The sequence below is a fragment of the Glandiceps talaboti genome, chromosome 20 (genome assembly GCF_964340395.1).
Source record: "Glandiceps talaboti chromosome 20, keGlaTala1.1, whole genome shotgun sequence".
Classification (NCBI taxonomy): Eukaryota; Metazoa; Hemichordata; class Enteropneusta; family Spengelidae; genus Glandiceps; species Glandiceps talaboti.
This window is the reverse complement of record NC_135568.1, coordinates 3518375-3541818: the sequence shown is the minus strand read 5'-3', so window position 1 is coordinate 3541818 and position 23444 is coordinate 3518375. Positions and strand designations below refer to the sequence as shown.

General features: G+C 34.3%; 1 protein-coding gene across 1 annotated transcript in view; it reads left to right on the top strand.

The window, feature by feature from the left end:
- Positions 1-23444, top strand: part of LOC144450913 (mitogen-activated protein kinase kinase kinase 13-like) — a 46220-nt gene extending 22776 nt beyond the window's left edge. Inside the window, exons 6-15 of the mRNA XM_078141674.1 lie at positions 4438-4648; positions 6076-6182; positions 6995-7103; positions 8366-8475; positions 8910-9026; positions 9311-9442; positions 10023-10725; positions 15654-15727; positions 17778-17982; positions 18174-23444. Of these exons, the coding sequence (XP_077997800.1) occupies positions 4438-4648; positions 6076-6182; positions 6995-7103; positions 8366-8475; positions 8910-9026; positions 9311-9442; positions 10023-10725; positions 15654-15727; positions 17778-17982; positions 18174-18302 (1897 nt within the window). The 3' untranslated portion in view covers positions 18303-23444. The remainder of the gene's footprint in view (positions 1-4437; positions 4649-6075; positions 6183-6994; positions 7104-8365; positions 8476-8909; positions 9027-9310; positions 9443-10022; positions 10726-15653; positions 15728-17777; positions 17983-18173) is intronic.

Below are 23444 nucleotides of genomic sequence, written 5' to 3'. Positions count from 1 at the left end.
AAAGGGAAGGTGGAAAATTTTGAAAAAAATATTTCAAGTTATTGTGGATGCTAAATTGGATTGATTCATACACATTGCTAGAGGATAATAAAATGAGTTATCTGATAAGAAATGATAATTCAGAAACTAATATATTCGTGAAAAAAATTATGTAAAATTTAAACATCTGGTTCATGTATGAGAGTTTCTTCATATGCATTGATGGATTTATTCAGTGTTTTTGATTGAGGGTGATAAGTGGATAGACTGAAAATTAGCTGTCACTTGCATCATTAATAGTGAGTGCTACAATGAGGAATGGCTAAAATCTCCAAATTCCATACTGGGGTTTTCCACTAAAATTATGATGCATTGTAGAGAAATCTGTGGAAGTTTTAGCAGATTTCCTTCCTCTGTTTCTTGGCTGTCCAACCAAAATAATGGTACAATATAGAGAAATCACGCAAATTTTACCAGATTTCCCCTCTCTGGCTACGGTTCCCAACCCAAATTATGGTGCATAGCTAGAAAATCTGTGCAAGTTTGATCAGATTTCCCCTCTGTTGCCAGGGGTCCCCAACCATAGCAACACTGAATTACTAGATTGTACTTGAAATGAGTGGTGTACTGTAGTCTCATATCATTGAGGTCAAACTGAATCCCTGACTTGGAGATGTGACTGTGTAATTTATGACATCTACGGAAATTGTGTTGTTGTCAAGGTTATTGAGAATTCAACACTAGTACAACAGAATGATTATCTGAAGGTCAATGCAAGTACAATTTAGGACAATGGCCTAAGTGGCCTTCAAATGGATTCCCAAACTGACCATTATGTGATTACTGATATAAAGTGGCATAACAACGGTACTGTAATTCACCGCAGAAATTTTCTAAGGAAAATATTTTCATTCAGAGTTTTAAATGAATGAGGCCATGTGTGTCCATGAAGCCTATTAATTAAAACATGTAATGTGACAACACCCATTGTACTTTTGTCGGCAGAAATTTACCAAGGAAAATATTCTCGGAGAGCTTCAAAATGAGGTCAAGGAGAAAATACATGTTTTTCCATTAGGCGGTTGAATTAAAACTGATGTAACGTGACAACAGTTTTGTTGTACTTCCGCTACAGAAATTTTTCATGGAAAAATATTTGCATTCTGAGAGTTTTGAAATGAGATCAAGGAGATATATACCTGTGTTTCCATTAGGCTGCTTAATTAAACTTTTCTTCTAGTGTTTCCTAATAAAGACACTTAACTGAGCACAACCTTGTAGCAATGTTCAACATGTAACGGAAATGAAGAAATATTAAATTTAAATGTGGAAACAACAGCCTATGTTTTATTTATACAAGGAAGTCCCGTGTCATAAAAGATGATCACGTATTGTTTGCTGAGGACAAACTATCAAGGCAACAAACAGTAAATGAAAATAAAAAATACCAAAATTTCAACATTTTTGTAAACATCAAAATATTTCATTGAAGATAATCATGTATTGTTTGCTGAGGACAAACTATCAAGGTGAAATGTAAATGTAAATAAAAATTAACTAAAATTCTAACATTTTTGTAATATTTCAGATATTTTGATATGAAATCCATGTCATAAAAGCATTTTCCAAGCCAGTTAATATATCTGTGTGTTGTTAATTTATGAAAAAATTGGTGGAAAAATAACGACAATTTGGAACATTTTAATACATATTTCAAACATCACAGAAACAGTGACGTAGATGTGAATGACGAAGAACAACCAGGGTATAAAACCCACATTTTGTTTGAGTGCATTCAACCTGGCATGTGTGTTGTGGGTGTAAGTACAAAGAACATTTTCCTGAAAATGGTAATATTACAAATTTATGACTGAGATAGGAAATAGGAAAATTTTGATATATTAATATTCATATTGGCAGTCAAATATTTATTGTACAAATATTTGATGAAGTTTGTATCATATTCTAATTGTAACATCATAAATCACATCATATTTTAGTCTAGTTCCTGTATGGTATCATTACGAAATACACCTAGTTAGAAACCTTGTTGGCATCCAGACTAATCATTCTTGTAATGACCCATAGAATGCCATGCTAGTGTATACACTGTGATGCCTATAAGGGTCTTTATGCAACACAAGTGTTTTCACTATCCCAGTGCACAATTAAGCCAGAATGCTTAAATGTTTTAAACCAAATTCTTGTCTATTCCCCACTGTTTCAAGATATTATACTTAAATTATAATGTTCAATGAGTGCAAATCATCGAAATAACGTTTGAAATTCTTCATTTTCCTTCAAGTTTGGTTAGATTTCTCAGTACCTCTTGGTCTGTAAGATGCGTCGTGTTGTTTCGTGTTGAGTGCTGGCTGATAGCATGGCACAGATGTCTGTATCTTACAGACTAAGTACCTCTTGGTATGAAGTGAAAATTAGTGGATTTACTCATACTGCCATGTTGAAAGTATATAGCATTCTAATGATAAAATCACAATAGATCGTATGTGACAATGTAATTAGGTAATTGCTGAATCACTTCGTTGCCAACAGCAACAATTTTGACAAAAGCCTGCAAGACATCTGCTGTGTCCATTTATACACTTGATCTCTTTTAATAGAAGGTTTAGTGTTTCATAATTCAGATTTGGACATTGTAAATTTTGAATTTTAAAGTCTCCAGGTAATTAAGTATGTATAATGAGAAACTATCAGATTGGATTGTCAGGATTGATTTCCTGTACTGTGTTCACTTCAGATTTGGAGTGGGTATAAGCTTGCGTTATTACAACTGCTGACATCGAAACCTTGATGGACGGAACCTGGTACAAAAAGGGAAAATAAATATATGAATTGGATTAATAACACTTGACATGTTTGAATAGCAGAGGCTTGTATTATATTCCATGGTTTGATAAGAACTGCTTTTTGGCTATTTTATGTGTACATGAAATTCATTTGTGAATGTGAACTATTATGTAAAGAGGCCATACAACTGTTCTTATCAAATGATGAAATGTAATACAAGTCTCTGTACTTCCAACATGCTGTGTCAAGTGTTATTAATCCAATTCAGTTGTTTACTTTCCCTGTTTGTAACAAATTCCATTTGTCAATGCTTGCCTGTCACTGGTTGTAACATACAGTATTAGATAGAGTTTCTGTTGTGCTTTGTTCACTTCAGATCTATAGTAGATAATGTTACATGTATCGTCACTAGTACAGATAGAATTTCTCTGTTGTGATGTGTTCACATCTGTAGTATGTATAGTTACTTCATTATCATGGCATGCTGTATCATATATCACTTCCTTGTAATAAATTGTAACCTTCTAGTCATAGAATGGTTCCTTACTTTAAACAATATGCTATCACAGTCAGTCAGTCAGTCAGTCAGTCAGTCAGTCAGTCAGTCAGTCAGTCAGTCAGTCAGTCAGTCAGTCAGTCAGTCAGTCAGTCAGTCAGTCAGTCAGTCAGTCAGTCAGTCAGTCAGTCAGTCAGTCAGTCAACCACTCATTCATTCATTCATTCATTCAGTCAGTCAGTCAGTCAGTCAGTCAGTCAGTCAGTCAGTAAGTCAGTCAGTCAGTCAACCACTCATTCATTCATTCATTCATTCAGTCAGTCAGTCAGTCAGTCAGTCAGTCAGTCAGTCAGTCAACCACTCATTCATTCATTCATTCAGTCAGTCAGTCAGTCAGTCAGTCAGTCAGTCAGTAAGTCAGTCAGTCAGTCAACCACTCATTCATTCATTCATTCATTCATTCAGTCAGTCAGTCAGTCAGTCAGTCAGTCAGTCAGTCAACCACTCATTCATTCAGTCAGTCAGTCAGTCAGTCAGTCAGTCAGTCAGTCAGTCATTCAGTCAGTCAGTCAGCCAGTCATTCATTCATTCATTCATTCATTCATTCATTCATTCATTCAGTCATTCAGTCAGTCAGTCATTCAGTCATTTATTCAGTCAATCATTCAGTCAGTCAGTCAGTCATTCAGTCAGTCAGTCAGTCAGTCATTCAGTCATTCAGTCATTTATTCAGTCAGTCAGTCAGTCAGTCAGTCAGTCAGTCAGTCAGTCAGTCATTCAGTCAGTCAGTCAGTCAGTCAGTCAGTCAGTCATTCAGTCAGTCAGTCAGTCAGTCAGTCAGTCAGTCAGTCAGTCAGTCAGTCAGTCAGTCAGTCAGTTAGTCATTCAACAGCTATATTTACTGTTGCTCCCTTATCGTTCCAGTAGCTGCAAAATTTCACCATTGTTCGTTAATTTTTATTGCCATGCACACTAACAGAAAAATACTTAAAGTATATTTACAAAAGATTGCAAAATGGACATATAGGTACATTGTGTTGTTTTCTTCATTGCAGCATGTTAATAGCTCACGAACAATGTCAACATTTCTGAATTAAACATTTTAATAAAAAAAAAAACTTTGTGTTATCATTGTGTTGTTTTGTTCATTACAGTGTATTGGTGGCTACAAATGATGTCGTCAAGATATCTGACTTTGGTACGTGTAAAGAGTGGAATGAAAAAAGTACCAAGATGTCATTTGCTGGCACTGTGGCATGGATGGCACCAGAAGTCATTCGAAATGAGCCTTGTTCTGAAAAAGTTGACATTTGGTCATTTGGTGTAGTATTATGGGAATTACTGACTGGCGAAATGCCATATAAGGTAACTATACTACCAAATATGGTATTTCTTTTAGCAGTAACTTTTTAGGGTTACTGTCTTGAAGGATGCCATATAAGGTAATTGTACCACCAAATATGGTAATTGTGTAACAGAAACTTATGGAGTACTTACAGGAAGAATTATATCATTTAAGGTAATTATAGCATGTAGAATAGTGATGCATTCAGTAAGGTGATACAGTAAATGTAATGATGCCCTATAAGGTAATTATGTAGCATCGTCACACACAAAATTGCATGATCGCGCGTATGATTTTTATGATTTTTATGGAAATTTGCCGTTGCAGATAAACATATGTAATAATAACAGAATCCCATGCCACGTGAGTTTCAGTGTGGGTACTTGGGTAGATTTGCATTCATGGTTGCAGTGTTTTTTGCTGCACATTCACTCACTATGCTTGTGAAAGTACAGGTGCTGACTTCACTGCAAGCGGTCATGTAAATACCCCGAGAACGGCACACTTGCACTCACATGTCATGGGGTTCTGTTGTATTATACATTTACCTGTCATATCTATAATAATGTACCTCTGAAGTGATAGAAATCCTGCTGAGGTGCGAAACTAGTCAACGATTCCAACTGTTATTGTGCACATTTGCTGATATTACTACAGAGTTAAATCCCTATCTTCTAACAGTTTGACACAGACAGATGAGACATGTTTGACCCTATTGGCAGATTGAAAGAGTTGTACACATTTATTGTTATCTTTGACCCATCATCGGTCAACAGAACTGTGACAGTTTCATCGATTTCTCACAATAACAAATGAACCATTTCAAATTTTGTTCATGTTATGAATGTTAATGTAAGTTTTCATCAAAGCTCATCACTATTGCTAATATTTCAAGTGTTTTTGCTGAGGTTGGGTAACTGCGGTCACAGAATAGGGAAAGTGGTGAAATAGCATAGTTTCCTATACAGTCTAACAAAATTTTGTATGGGAACCATGATCAAATAACTGGAAACCCTGGTAGATTTACCTAGTTAACCATCCTTAGCACAAACACTAATCTCAAATAACAGAGTTGTTATTATCACTTGTAATATATTAATGAAGTATGGAATACAGTGTGCCCTCTATAAAGCCAAATTGACGTGCCACTGACACACACAATTTCTAGTGACGCACCAAAATTTGGTGTTCCCCCATCTCTTACTATGTGTTGACTCACAAGAAATCCCATTTTGACTCACAACAACAACATTTGGCTATCGTCAGAGGGCACACTGATGGAATACTGGCAAACAATTCTTAAAAGGACTCATTTTCAAATCTCATGAAATTATACCTGAGTTCATCAAACTTGAATTAGCTGTTTTATGTTTCCTCTATCTGCTCCCACTGACTTTCCTCTGCTCCCACTGACTTTCCTCTCTGTCTGTTCTTTCCTATAAACCAGGATGTTGATTCATCAGCCATTATCTGGGGAGTTGGCAGTAACAGTTTAAGGTTACCAATACCAGGGACGTGTCCTGATGGCTTCCAACTACTGATGAAGCAGTGTTGGTAAGTGGAAGTTCTCATTTTCCAATCTGTCAACGTTCTTTCTAATATGTCTCATTCTTTGAGTTTTGGTTTCAGCTTTGTATTTGGTGAAAATACATGATTCAGAAATGAAAGTTGAGAATGGCTCTTATTCATGTGTCTAAGAAGAAAAGATGTATTATAATAATTTAATGACAAAATCACAATATGGCCGTGGCTCTCCTAGCAGGATATAGTAAATACTTTCACATTACTAATAATGTCCTCATATAGTAAATAATACCCTTATAATAGCTAATAATACCTTCACATAACTAAGAACATTTTCACATATTTAAAAATACCCTCACAGCAAATAATGTCCTTAAATAGCTAATAATGCCTTTAAATAACTTCACTAACTAAAAATGTCCTCACATAGCTAATAATACCCACACATAGCTCATACTATCTGTGCTTAAACTAAAAATGTCCTCACATAGCTCATACTATCTGTGCTTAACTAAAAATGTCCTCACATAGCTCATACTATCTGTGCTTAACTAAAAATGTCCTCACATAGCTCATACTATCTGTGCTTAACTAAAATAATGTCCTCACATAGCTCATACTATCTGTGCTTAACTAAAAATGCTCTCACATAGCAAATAATACCCTCATATACCTATAATAAAAACTGACCCTCACATAGCAAATTATGCCTTCTAGAACATAGCAAAAATGGAAATATTACCTTCACAAAGTATACCATGGTAGAGAACGCCAGCTTTATCAGTTCTAGGTGTTTCTTACTATATAAGTGACCATAACGTAATGTTCTTTATGATTGACAGGTGTGGTAAGCCAAAGAACCGGCCATCATTTCGTCAAGTCTTGATGCATATTGATATTGCATCCCGTGACTTCCTGTCAACACCCAGGAACTCATATTTTGATCTACAGGTAATAAATAAATATTACATATTACAGAAATATTGTAGACTTTATGTAATTCTAACGTAAAAACTAGATCAGATATCACTTTATGTGTCAGTTGCGCATAATAGTTGAGTACTATAGTTTCAAAGGATTTTTCACTAAAACAGAAATCGACTCTTTTGTGAGAAAGTAATGTTTGTTGATTTATGACCGTATCCATGGTAACTATGAATAAGTGTTTCACTATTCTAGTGGTCAAAACACTCCTATCCATCAAAACTAATGAAAATAGGTACAATATGAAATTGTGTTTCACATTGTTTTGACAGATGACTGTGAGATAAGGAATGTGGTTGTACTTTATAGAACAATGAAATAGCTACCGTAACTGTAATATGATCAGTTTGATCTAAGAACAATTGATGTCAAATTTTAAACATGTTTGTACCCTGAGAGAAAAAGAGCTTCTGTGAAAATTGATGTATTTATGTGAGTTCAGAAACGAGCGTTTCAAGATAAACAAGTCCTAAATCAGATGCACTCCTTCAGATTGGAAATGTGACAGTTTTGTAGAATTAAAGAGATTGTTTTGCTGTCAGGGTTTCATTGAGTATTCCTTACATGTACAAGAGATAACAGAGATTGTGGGTATTGAACTTCAACTCAAGTACAATTACAGCCATTGGCCTGGCCTTCATTTTCATGACCGTCATGTTTTCACTTTTGAACAAATTGGAACCATAAAATGTTTACTACTGATACTATTTCTCAATAAATTTTTGTCATGTCCAATCAGCTGATAACAAGTTCAAAGACATGACTTTTAAGACTAGACCATTGTCGGTAATTGACTTGCTTTGCATATACCCTTGAACTTGCCATTAGTGATATACAACATGTAACAACATTTGATTGTGAAATATCATCAGAAATAAACAGTTTTATGGTATCAGTGTGTTTACGAATGAAAACACCATGGTTACTAAAAGTGTGAAGTTTTTTTCCTCAAGCTTGAGAATTCAAAAATAGAAGAAAAAAAAGATAACTTGTAACTATTCGTGAGCAAATGAAACCAAGATACGTCAAACAAATTGCACTTCGACTGAATTCTAACTAGCTATTGAGTTTGCCTGTCACTAGCTGTGCTAAAATTACCTACTAATAACAAGTTCCTCTGTGTTAAATGATAAAATCTATAGTCATTGATTACTAATTTATCTTTGTGAGGAGCAAAGATTTGGAGTGAGATTGTACTCACCAAATGTTGTCAACTTCACTTTCCCTAGGAGGACTGGAGGGAAGAGATTAAAAGAACGTTTGAGAAAATGAAAAGTGAGGGATCTCATCTTCAACGACTTGATGAAAATTTGATAAGAAAACGACAAGAAGAACTCAAGTAAGAGATACGATCATGTTGTTGTACCTATAAAGGAAATAGCTGTAGGCTACTGGCAAGATTTGATGAACTTCTTCACTGAAATTCACTCTTTCGCCACAAACATTGACAAAAATGCTTTTAAATTAGTGTTCTTGGAACATGTTTCCCACAGTTAAGCTGTATTTGAGATTAAAATAATAGAAATATCTGGTTCATTCGAAAAGATATCTGTTATGGTGGTAGTATGTCAACCATATCATAGAAATTGTATCACAATATTTGGGGAGACTTGTTTTGTTTGAATGGTGCACTAGTAAAGTCAACATCTTCAAAAAATAAATTGAGAATATGCAAAGAATCAAAACTCTATAAAAAAGAAATGTCATGTGATGTGATGTGATGTTGAAGTAAAGTGTTGGATATTGAGTAACAGTTGAATTTGTGTTACACAGGCATGCACAAGATATACGAGAACATTATGAGAGAAAACTAGAGAGGGCCAACAACTTATACATGGAATTGAGTTCATGTATGCTTCAGCTTGAGAAGAGAGAAAATGACTTGTTCAGGTAATGTAACATGACTTTCTTAATAAAGGCCATTGGGCTGTAACTTGATTTGAATTCATGTATTGGGCAGCTTGAGAAGAGAGAGGACTTGTTCAGGTGATGTAATATGATCATAGTAAGAGTCGTCGGGTTGTAACTTGAGTTGAGTTCATGTCTGTTTCAACTTAAGAAGAGGGAGAAAAACTTGTTCAGGTAATGTAACAAGACCAGCTCATTAAATTCCCAGCATTCCTTGAAAAATAAATAAAGATATGATTTGACATGTCACCTTATTCCATTGACAGACGAGAGCAACAAATGCAGTCATTCAAGCCAAAGAAGCGTGTTATCAAACCAATCATTAAGTCACAAGCAGATACTATGGAGAAACTGATGAAGAAACCATCATTTCTATCATCACCTCAATCGTTGCCAAGGTAACTGTGCATAACCTGTGTATTGTTGTTTTAGGTTTTCGGGTACAAGTAGGACATTCTCCTGTGAGTGATTGATGAGTTATCAAACAGGTGACCATTGTAGGATGGTCTCAATCTGATTTGTACAAATCATGATTGAACCAGCTGCAAAGATGATTGACAGCAACAGCATTCAATGTTGTGACTCAGATTAAATACTAAACATGTCTAACATCAACCGGCATTAAAGTAGGAATTAATAATCAGAAATAAAATCAAATGAAAACAATTGTTAGTAAGATTTTTTTTAAAGATGGGAAAACAGTGTAAAGAATCTGCCAGTCCTGTTCTATTTGCATTTATGATTAGACAGTTTAGTGATACCTGGAAGTCATATAAATTGATGCAGTGATGGCATACTCCGTGTAAGGATTTTGTGCTAGTAAGTACTAAGTGTAATGTAAACCCTAGAAGAAGGGAAATGTCATAACAATAACTTTTGATTCACTGAGAGACTCAACTTAAAAAGGACATCAAATAAATAGTTGTGGAGAAAAAATGAATTTTGCTTTTAACCGAGTATATTTTGGATTACCTTTAGGAGTAAAAGTTCTTCAGATGATCCCAGGAATGAGACATCATCAGCGTCATCACGGAGAGGATCCTCTCCTCTGAAGATATCACCAAGTAGGATGAGGAAGATGCGACACCGACGTAGTAGCAGCTATGGGGGTAGGAATGCTACAAAAACTGTGACCATAAAAGGACCTGTTAGTCCAAACAAGGAAGCACTTCACAACGAATTACTTCAAAAAACTCAAGGAATTGTAGTCCAAGATATTGAAAACTTGAAAAATGTGGAACTAGAGAGATTGCGTTGTGATTCTGAAAGTGAGGGCTCAATGATATCCCTCCAAAATGGGAAAGGACCCGGTAGTGCCGTACGTCAAACTGAAATACCGTACGGACGTCAACGAAGTGTTGAGACACAAACAGCATGTTGTGAAACTTGTCCCATACACAGCCCTTCCAGTTCATGGACGAATGAATCTCAGGGATATGATAATGTGACTGAAGTCAACAGCAATACAACTCACTTATCCTCGGACCATACATGTATATTGAATGGAAATCATGGAGATTTGTCAGATTCGTATGTTGGGGAGAAATTAGCACAGTGTCACAGCGTCACAAGCCCGCTGCGACGCAAGGGACCGGGAGTTGCCATGCAACATTATCAACAAAAAACTTTATCCGGCAAGTCAATGGATAAGAAGAGGCTCCAAAAATTACAATCCAAAAAGGTGTGAATATGTTCAAATATTTGGTGATATGGTGGTGGTGGTTGTTCCATAAAGATCATTTTCATTAAACTCTATCTGTCATCTTTTCCTATACAACCTGTTTTCTACCTATCTTTCCTGAAGTCTTTCTTCAATTTCTTTTATTTCTGCCCTTATTGTTTTACATACTTTACCTTATTTGGCAACATCCTTACCATATTAGGGAATGAATATTTTTGAAGCCTAATATGGTAAATGTTGTAGACATTGATAATTCCAAATATGGTCAGTTGAATCAAATAGAATGCCAAATATGGTGAAGGATGCAAATATTCATGATATTAGATTATTCATAATAGCAAAATGAATATTCATGATACCATGTTATGCCGTCTTGCCTTATATGATAAAAGGTTGTGAAAGAGCAAGCCTAATATGGTATTGTCATGAATATTCATGAGTCCAAATATAGTAAAGATTCTCCATAATAATTTAAATGGACCCTGGTTGTGAAAGAAGTGTTGTCATAAACATCTGCAGAAGTAGCCTCATTGACCAAATTTATCTTTCGTCATATCCCTCGAGGCTACAACTACAAGTGAGCAGGTGTTGAAAATGTCTGTTAGTCATTGTAATAGATATAAGAAACCAGAATCAAGACCATAGACAGCGTAATACATTAGTTTTCTGTTTTAGTGTATGATTCATTCATTCACTTGGAACATTCATTTTAGTGAATAATTTTTCAATTTATATTCATTAAGTGTATGTTTGTGTGATAGAATGTCTGTTGGTGAAGTTCTGATAGAATGTACCAATCAGTTTAGTACATTGACCGATGTTTAGTGAACAGAGTTGATGCAAGTAATGGGCTAACTCTGGTTCTTATAAGTTATGGAGCTGTGCATGGAAAGTGGTTTGACGTCCTCAAATAAGACTATTCCAAGACTACATATATTTCTTAGTTACAATGTCAAAGATCTTAAGAAAGATGTTTAGCTTCTTGAAAAAGATACTAGCTGGTTAGGAAACATAAATGTAATAGATTTCTTTGTAAAAAATATCAACATTCTTGGAAAAGAAAAGGAATATTGTCGCAAAGATGTTAAGGTTCATGGAAAAGATCAGAAACTTCTTGGAAAACATGATAAATTTGTTAGCAAAGATTTTGAACTTCTTGAAAAAAAAGGCAAACTTATTGCAAAAGAGGCAAACTTATTAGAAGTGAAGCAAACTTTTTGGAAAAGGTGGGAAACTTTGTAAAGAATAGACTACTTAGAAAGATAACAATATAAAAGAATGATAATTATTGGAGAAGATACAACCAAGTGAAACAAACAAATTGATTTTAATGTAGCTTGAATGTTAGTTTGTTTGTTGTTTTGTCCATTTTCTACTTTCTAGATGAAAAAAAATTAGACTCAGAAAATCGTATGAATGCACTTTGTGCACTGATAGTACAATGATACCTATCACACGTTTGTATTGTTTGAAATGTCACAAAAATTAATCCAAACTGGTCATTATATGGACCACTATTATGTCACTGTTTGTAAACACATTATGTTACTATATTATCAGAATCATTAAGTAGTATTTTAGCTGTAGTGTGTGTGTGTGTGTGTGTGTGTGTGTGTGTGTATGTGTGTGTGACTGACTGTGTCTGTCTGTGTCTGCATATGTGTGCGACAGTGTGTGTCTGTGTGTCTGTCTGCATATGTGTGCGACAGTGTGTCTGTCTGCATATGTGTGCGACTGTGTGTGTGTGTGTATGTATGTATGTGTGTGACATCTGATATAAAAATGTACAAATATCGACATTAAAAAAAGGGAATTATAAATATGAAATCTATTCTAGAAATTTAATTGTAGCAGTATGGATGAATGAAATCACAGGGTTGTATGATAAAAGCATGTTTCCATTATCCTTGTTAGACTTTCCATGCAGAGATTAGTTTTCACTTTTGAGTTTGTAGTTTATACCAGTCTTTTCAGGAATAAATATACCAGATATCGGATTTTTTGGGATTTTCTTTATTTTGTTTGTGTCTAAGATGAAAATGAATTTTGGGGATGTGATTTATATTGCACTAAATGTTTACTAATAGATTGTTGATGGTGTTTTTCTCACATTTGTTTTTATGCCTCATCTCTTTATACTGCATATCCTTTCATCAGATGAACTAAATATTTAGCCCAGAAACGTGGCTATATGGCTCAACATACTGACACTGAGTCTCTTCTGGCAAATGATGTTGTCAAGTAACTATATGTGCTATGTTCTCTCTTCACCATATACACGGAGAGAGAAAAAGATCATAGAAAATGTCTACACATATAGATAATACTAGACTATTGTCAAGCCAGATAACCAAGACTCTGGCTGAAAATTCATCCCTAAATTTGCCAAAGAATATTTATGTTCAAATAAATAGACTTTGGAAACTGATCAGAAATTGTATATATTGATCAAAGTTTAGAGTGTGAGTTGTCTTTCTCAGACAATCACACTCTTTCTTACTTTAAAACAGATTTCCTCAAACTGGTTTAAACCGGTTAACATATGCAAATGATATGCAGATGAGGCAAACTTTTAAATAAACAATTTTCTCCTAAGAATTAACACTACTAAAATAAGCACTGCTTAAAGCTAGCTATGTGTAAATGTAAAGCCATTTGTGTGTGTCCAGGAAAGAAGATCAGGCTGTCACCAATGATAAATTATTTGTGTGATGAGAAACAAGTTATCTCGGTCATATCATCAGATCATTTCACTATGTCTTGATAAGACATTCACATCACTAGTTAGTGTCTGTGTCCCACAATGCAACAGTGTAAACTGTATTGATTTCACATACTCTTTATACTGTTTGTTAGTTTGGTGTGTCATGCTGTCCTGATTATGGTGGCACGACACAACGTATCTTACAGTCCAACAGTTTGCCAAATCTAACAGTTTCAGTGTACATACATTAATTGTCATTTCCAAATTACCTACAACCTGCCAAACCAAGATAATAACAAAAGTAATTTATTTCTGTGGAGCGATAGTGGAAGACATTAATCCCCCAGGGAATAATGATGTAAGCTGTTTGCATTCTGGAACTAGAAAATATACTGTGACAGTCAGTTTAGCATTGAGATCATAGTTTAACCTGTGACCTCATAATTTAACCTCTGACCTTCTGCACTACACTAGTATCACAAATAAGGAGATATTGATTTTATGAACCTTTTTGGAATTCACTTGTGAACATAAATTTTGAAAGTAGTGCGGCACTAAAGATTATTTGCTCAATACCAGTCCAAAACAAAAATGAAATATTCCAAAAATGTGCTAAAAAATAGGAATTTTTTCACATAATTTGGGCTGAATTCGTAAGCAAAGATTATATGTTTGGTCCAGTCTAAAATTTGAATATGCCAAAAAGTTACCAAAAAAATGTAATTTTTGTTTCAATAATTTTGGCGGGAATTTGACAAGTAATGAAGAGGTTAACAAACTTTTACACATGACTGACTTTCTACAATTTATCCCATCTGAAATACCACTTTGATACTTTCATGTCAGTGAAGTGACTCACTACATTACACAACAGAAACACGATTCCTCACATCAAAAAGTGACAGGTCTGCAAAGCTGAGATGTGATTATTTACTCATTTTGGTGCAGTCTGTTTTCCTCGACAAACTCTCATTTATCTTGAACACAATTCTCATTTTGAATGAAATTGTCAGAACATGCAATAAAGAATTGTGTTTCATTTTGAATACAGCTGATATGATCTAGCCTTGTATGAAAATGTTTACTTAAATATTGATAGATTGCTAGTCGAGATTGCAAAATCTTCAAGTACTTTTACTCTACACTTCTACATTGCAGTAAAGTAAACCGAGAGATTAATTAGGAAATCTATACTAGTAATCTATCAATATCTATGTAAACATTTTCATTGGAGTGTAGATCAAATCAGCTGTAATACAAAACTACTGTGGAAAACTTGCTATAGTAAAAATAAACAAATTACTACTACCATGGCAAGCTTACCATCGGCTAGTAAGAGTAGATGTACACTAAAATAAGTATGGTGGCATTTTGATGAGGACACTACTGTGTTGTAATGGTGGTCAAAAAGATAAAAAATGGATCTGTTATCAATGTCACAAACCTACAATGATATAATACCAATGTGTCAATTTTAGTTTGTTTATGTAAAACTTGTCAACTGCAAGTTTTCCATAGTAGTACTTGTATTACATGTAAAGCACTAAGAATTAACATCTGTGCCCTCACTTGTATAGCATTTCCCATACTAAAACTATCATATTGTGGAATACCTCACTCGTTGTTAAAACTACTATATTTGCCGTATTCCTAAAATGAATGGAAACATCACAATATCAGAGTAAATGTTGTTGGATACTTAGATCATCTTACACATGAAATTAGCTACTCACATAGTCTAAAAAAATTGAGAATGATCCCAAATTTTGGCCATCTTCTTGTCAGTATTGTCATGGATGTACTACACTGTGCATTATATTAGCAAAGAGAGACACATATCATCACCCACCCCCACTGTCGTACACCCCTGGTGATGCCGATAAGTTGTTGGCGAAAAAAATTTCAATGTAAATATTCTCAACAATTTTCTGATTTATATCCTAATTCTTGTCTTTGTACAAATGCTTAGATAGTTGAAAAGAGACGGAGTCTAAGAAACAAATCTGAAAAATCTAACAACTTTACAAAAAGTATTCCAAATCTGAAAATCTAACAACTTTACAAAAAGTATTCCACAATATTGACATGTCCTGCTGTTATTCCTATTCTGTCCATATCACCCTGAATGTGTTTATACCCAATGACTTGACATACAGCAAGTTGTTTGTATTTGTTTTTGTCTTTGGCTGGTTGCTTAGCAATATCACCTGTGTTTTGTTTACAGATTGTGTCGTTGAGTTGGAGTGATGGTGATGGTGATGTTAGTGAAAGCAGTGATAATGATGACTACCCGGACAGGTAAACAAAAAGTTCTTGCCATAAGTTGACAGAAAAGGAATGGTACAGATTTAATAGTAAATGTATACAGATTTTGGAATTCATGATTTGTAAAAATTAGTCCAGAAAGTAGAATAGTACGTAGTCACTTCAAAACTAAATTGCAAAAAATTATTACTAGTTCTAAAGTGATAGTTAAAACAGATGATTTGAGTGATGGGACTCTTGTTAAAGTGATGTTTATATTGCCGTGTCAGTGTCTGAAATGAATGAGCCAAACCGTCCATGCAGCAGAGATCAAATTGAATATATATATAATTATGAAGGCATGATGTCTTGTGTTTATTCCATGTAGAAAATGTTGGATTTTAGTGAGTCAAGTCCACTGTTTTACATTTACATAAAACACATCGTTCTTAGCGTAGATTGAAGGTGTACAATTTCAATGACGTATGTTCAATTTATCTAAAAATATTCCATAGTAGAAAGTGTTGGATTTCAATGAGTCAAGTGCGACGGTTCTACATTTACTTAAAACACATCCTTAACGTAGATTGAAGGTGTAAAGTTTCAACGATTTACGTTAATTTCATCTAAAAATAGAAATGTGAAATAACGATAAGTGTACTCCATAGTAGAAGGTGTTGGATTTTAATGAGTCAAGCCTGACTGTGCTACATTTACGTAAAACATATCATACTTAGCGTAGATTGAAGGTGTACAGTTTCAATATCTATGTTATTTTGTCTAAAAATATCTCAAAACTAGAATTAAGAGGATAGATATGATGTGACTCATTGAGATGAGTCACACTGGATTGAAATGAAACACTTCTGAAGACAACAATGACCTTTGACCCTAGCAACAATGCATAGTAGCAACCATCTATTTATTGATTCACAGTCCCCCACACCCTACTACTTCATTGTTTTCTGATGCAACAATGTATTGTTAGTGATAATGAAAGATTTTACAATTAAACACATAGGCATAACAGTATACCCAGGATGCCATTGTTGTGAACTCTCATGTACAGTATAAATATGGAACTACAGCAATGTATTCTGGGAATAAGGAAAGGTCTCCTGTGTTCTGACAGTGAAAGTGATCTGGGAGAATGAAATTGAAAAGTCATTAGTCATTTGCTGGTTGTTCTTGTTCTGCATCATTATATTATTTTTGATTTGATAAGGGACGTTAAGAAGGTATTACATCAGTTATAAATACCATTATTTACACATTTTTATCAAACAGTTAATGAAAATATTTTATATTATTAAGTATAACAAATCAGGTTATGTTTCATCGAAGGACTACATAATATAAACAATTTTGATATTGCAAAAAAAAAAAATGGGGGAGGAGCCCCAAGGTTTGCTATGTTGAATGTTCTTGGCAGCCGTCCAGTCCAAAGGCATACTGTGTTTTGATTTAACTGATAATCTGGAGGCGTTAAAAAGATAATACCTCACTTATAAAGTACCGTTATTTACAAATTTAAGCAAAGCATATAGTGAAAATGTATATTTTATATTATTAGAGCTAGTCAGTGATTGTTACATCAAAGAAGTAGGTATTATGAGCAATGTTAAAATTGCTTTTGAGAAGAAGAAAAAAGGGGGGAGCCCATGGTTTGCCATGTTGAATCGTCATGGCAACCTTCCAGTCCAAAGGCATATATTGGAGAGACACCTGGAAAAATTGATACAATTACTCACATGGAGCATTCAGGTGTTACACAGGGCAAGATGTGGATGACTCCAGGATAGATTGTGAACTTACTGGAAAACCGTTGACAGTGTCATAGCCATGTGATGTGATAATAAGCATGAAATGTAGCCATGTCACAAAGGTCTAAATCTGAATAAAAACCTGTATTTGTTGTGTTTATTTGTTTGTAGAAAAATCGGACAAAGCAATGCCTAGCTTACAAAAATCCCCCCTACCCCCCTCCAAAAAAAACCCACAAAAAAAACCTAACAAACAAAGAAACCAATTGGTATATTTTGTCTGGTTCTATCAGTACATACACTTTAAAGTTACATGATTGTGTTGCTATCTATTTATACAGAGAGGACAACCGCCCGAGGGCAACGTTTACATCTGGGTTTAGTTCAGAAGGTAACACTGATGATGATGAGGAAAACACTAGCGATAGATCCTTACATTCAACTCCAGAATTACTGTCGTCCAGTTATACACCAGAATTAGGAATAGAAAGCAATACATCAGATGGATTCTCTGATAAGGAGAGACGTAGGACCAATCTGAAAGTGGTAAGTATGTAAACAGTGTACTACAACGCACAACAGAGCTGTTTTCCGTGGCATGAATAGCACTCCTAGTGGCTAAACTATGCAATCTTTTGTTTCTACTTGAATAAGAATATGGAACATACTTAATTGACATTGTTGAATTATTACTATACGTATAACCTATCTAAATAATATTCGTTCTTGCTCTGTAGGTTGATTTGCATTCCTCAGAAAGTGATGAAGAGTGTTCAGTTGCTACGACGATTGCTTCTAACTACAATAGCAACAATCATGAAGATTCAAATCTATGGAGACAACAAGCAAATGGACAAGTCAGCTGAAAGCCGTTGCTATGCACATAAAATACGTGGCAACAAAGACTTCTCAGGTGGACATCGCAATATAGTGTGTTGTGATGGGCTTCCATCACCATGGGAACAGTCACCATAGTAACCAGGGACACAGGGTTCGTCATCATGCTCGGTAGCTGTCAATCATTGTGGAATGATGCAATGCAAAGAATATGTGAATACTCAGTGTATGATTTTTTAAAAAGTCAAATGATGTCAGTCCAAACAATTCTATTATACATAATTTATTTCATTTTTCTGGACGTTTCATAATATCTACTGTTGATAGACTTGGTAGCCATATGCTGTATAAATGCTTTGTACTTAACTGAAGGATTTGTGCATAGTGTACAAATCACTAGTACACACCACAATATCTCTGAAATATACATCCCGATTGGTTCAGATTAGAACAGTGATGTGGAATGGACCAATCATGGTACTGTATATATATAAAGCTAGAGTATGATTGAGTATGATAGAAAATATCATTTTCTGGTGACATATTCCTTCTTATGTTCTTTGTATACAATAATCCTCCTGTAATAACCCAGTTGGAGACTAACGGATGCTGAGTTCGGAGTTTTTTGGGCTGAGTTCTTTTTTCATCATATTGTCATTCAAAGAGCAATGGTCACCAGCATTTATTTCAACAAAGGTGTCTATTGGGGTCTATGATTGGCTGTTAAATTGAGGCTTTGAATATTCATGAAAATAACACATTCCTTATCATTTGTTGAATATTTGACAGTGAAGTTGAGGCTTATGAATATTCATGACACTATCACATAAGCCATATCATTGGTTGAATGAGAATAAAACACTTGTACCCAAAACTGAAGCTCATGAATATTCATGAATTATTAGTACATAAACCATTTCATTGGTTGGATGAAAGTGAGGCTCATGAATATTCAAGAGTAATTTTCAACTACTTGAAAATTGACCAATAAACACAATTTGTACTCATGTAACCAACTATCTCATGAATAATGTATTTTGCACTCGAAAAATTATTTTAGCGTGTAGATTTTTGAACATTACACGTAAACTCCGAACTCAGTTGTCTGTTCTTCGTACACTGGGTACAAAATGCAGCTGTTATTCAAGGAAAACATATTTAAAGAAACAAATCTTTCTAACTAAAGATTGAGAGTCTTAAAAATTACCATGTAAAGATTATACTTTTATATAAAAATAAACATTTTGTTTTTCCCCGTAATTTTATCGCATGTCTGTGAAAATCAAGAAACATTTCTCTAACATTCCTTATATCAACAAGCACTAGCTTCAACCCCCTAAAAATCATTTGCTTGGTATATTCCAATATGGGGACATTCTATTGTAAAGTAGGGGTGTAAGACCAATGTATACACCCAAGTGTTTTTAGATGACGTCTTGGTTGTTCAGAATTCCTTTGGAAAAGCGATGAGTCATGTTATTTAACAAAATTATATTAAAAAGGGGAACTACTTACAAGAGAGGGTGGCAAGGGACAAATCTACTCTATTTGATTTGGCCAGGGACTGTTTTATCCATTTCTCGTCATTTATGTTTTAAAATCTTCACATTTCCATCCAAATTCTGGAAATATTGTGAAAAAAATATATCAGTTAACTTTAATACAAGGAAAGACCAATCAGAGTTCTTCTTATTTTTAATACAAAGAAAGACCAATCAGATTTCTTCTTTTATAGCAAATAAGGAGAGTCTCTGTCAACATAAAAAAAAAATGGAAAAACTGTCCTTATAGAGGACAAGTGAAAAAAAATCCTGGCGTGATATATTCCGACATTGTAGACTGTCCAGAACTAAAAATGACTGGAAAAATGTATTATTGATTTATTGTTCAGGTAATGTAAACAGCACACTGCTAAAGATACAAAAATGGAATAAATAGCGTTAACTTTGAAAATTATAAACAACATACTGCTAAAGATACAACAATGGAATAAATAGCGTTAACTTTGCATATTTTAAACAGTACGCTACCAAAGATACAAGAGTGGAATAAATAGCAGTTAACTTTGCATATTTGCAATCAGGAATGAGACTTTGTTTTCGGTAATTAATCAGACAAAAGTACCTGGGATCTGTGTTTATTTATATGTGGGATGTTGATAGAATGTCCAGTTTTCTGATGTAGAAACAGACAATTTACTACACTATGTGAGTAATTTCACAGATATAAACATGCTGATAAGAGTGTTGTGATAATCTGCATCATAGCTTTCCACTCTAGTTTTGGCATCAGTGTCATGAACTTGTTGTGTTTACCTAATGTTATCTTTATTTCAGACAAGCAAAGTTACCGCTATTCATTCCACAGTTGTATCTTTGCATGAAGTCTTTCATTAGCTCACTTCATACAAACAAAGTTATCGCTATTCATTCTAAAGTTGTATCTTTGCATGAAGTCTTCACTTAGTTCACTGCATACAAGCAAAGTCAGTGCTATTTATTCCACAGTTATAATCTGAAATGTTGTTAGTGTGGCCTCAACCCTAAGCTAGCTATATACCCATCATGACAGACATACAAAGTCTTGTTGACGGCAGTAAAATTATTCCAAGATTTCATTGGTCAGACCATGTGGTTATATAAACCATAATATGCAAATCAAAATTACAGATGACATGGTTCTTATGTAATATTTTCACAAAACCAAGAAAATCCATTCTGATCCAATGACACATGTATGCTGTCAAACCAAGATATTTGAGATAGCTTAGGATTGTTGGCAGTGTAGGATCTTAGAAAACATTTATAAGTTTTGTACACATGCATTATTAGAACAATACAATCAACTTGTGCCAGGTGAAAAAAAAATCTTCCCATTTCCATATTAGAAGTCGTTGTTCTGTTTGAATACAACACATTAACCATACATACTATCACAGAATAGTATCGGTATATTCCACCTTATCTACACTGCATAATGATTGGTTAAACCAAACATGAATATTGATAACCTTATGAATATGCATACCTGAACAGGTATATAAAGGTAAAGCAGTACACCTGGGTGAACTTCGCGGCGTGCTGATACACAACACTCCTACCCACCCCTTTTATTATATGGAATTATCGGCATTGCCATGACGATGTCACCGACAACGTCACTATCAACAGATGTCACTCCACCTCCCCACACTTTATCATGTAAACTACCATTGTGCAGTGTAGATAGGGAACTGTCATATACAAATGTAGTGTCTATTAGAATTTTAAAAGTTAGAGAAATTGGACCATGCAAATTTAGTAGTCCAAACAAAACTTGTCTTTATTTTGCAAGTAGCCAAGTGTTGGCTAATACTTTAATAATATCCCATCTGGATTATTACGGATATTTCATTTTGAACACTGTGGAATTTGCATGTATGATTGTGTGGCAGCCATCTTGAGAGGAAGTGATGTCATGTAATTACATCATGATTGACAGATACTTGCATTGAGAATTCTCCTGACATGTATAAGCCATGGTATTACCTGATACGGATTTTTAGACAAATAGTGAACTGGAAATATTGTAAAGTTGTATGCCTGATGATGGTTTAATTTCAAAGTGTATATTTTTTATTTGAAAGTTCATATTTTGTATCATTTCTCATCAAGAAAGGGGCAATCATAGTTCTTACCATGTGAGGGCACAGTTCAATTTTTCCAATATCATACTTGCAATATTTTTGACAATTATCCTCAAAAAATGGAATCAAAGTATGAAAATGTATAATTTAAAATGGCATCAACAATAGGGAACTTGCAAACCCGCCATGTTGAATGTTGCATCATGGGAAATGTGATAATAAATACTAATCAATTAGTATCGTAAACAATATTGTCACATTGTTTGTAACCACAAATAATCAATTCGTAGTCACCCTGACCTTTGTGGAAGGTTTATTTTATCGGTAGCTCCAGATTAGGTTTTATGATAACCTCAGATAATCCCATGCTCAGTTTGGATTGCAAGTTCCCTATTGTTGCTTGTATTAAAACTCAGCTTGAATGTTTACCTGTTGTATTGTACCATATTGTCAACCAAATGTCATATTTATCAAAATTGTGCTATTCAACATTTGTCGTATTATTGTAAATGTCAACCAAGGTAGTTTGATTACAAAAATGAGAGAAAAATTGTATTTTGATAGTCATGTTTTAGATAAAAGATTGCCGCTCGTATTCAAATTAGTTGTCGTATTTTAAACCTGTATATAAAAAGAAAGTGATTTCTCGTCGATTGTTGATGTGCCCTCATTGCTTTAGTCGTGGATTAATCTGATTAATATCTGATATAGTGAATACAGCTCAGTTTCTTTATTGTAATATCTCTATTTCCTACGTCTATTATCATTTGTTTTCAATTTTGTTGTTCTGGGAGTTGTTCAGTCAGAGACTATAGAAATTGAGCCATATTCATCTCATCAGATTACTCTGATTGGTTCTGGATGACCTTTCACCCCAACTCATAATCCTGCCACACAAGTGAAATTGGTTTGTGGAGCCGTTTCTGGTTTATTTTGCCACAAATAATGAGATGTAAATGAGATGTAAATGCCAGAAGAAATGCTCAGTTGGATTTAAACAACAAAAGTCCAATAATTTATGAAAAATGAATCAATTTCTGAAAATTTTGACTGATTATTGGCAACAAATATTTTCATAAAAATGGCGGGAAAACAGTGAGTGAAAGATGAAAATGTCATTGCTAGACTTAGTGCCAAAATGGTAAGAACTTTGAAATTCCTATCACAGTTAATTTATCAAAGCAGGACTTTGATTTGATTTTGAATAAGTTTTCAGATTAAATACACCCCTGTTCTGTGCAGCAGTGGTACTGGCCCATGGAATCATAGTATGTGGGTCATACCATTAACTTTGAAGAAGGGGTGGTTGATAATGTTATTTTGAAGATTTTGTCCATTCATTCACCTAAGTCATGCACACTCAGCCCTACTTCACCCACATCTTTTCAACGACCACAAATTTGGGAACATTTTCTCAGGAAAAAATCTAGTATCATATTAGACTATGAGCTAGAAAATATGTCTGTATGAAATTGAATGAGTGATGCAGAAGAAATTTCAATGTTATAGATGATGTAATGTGTGTGTATTTCAAATGATGGCTAAA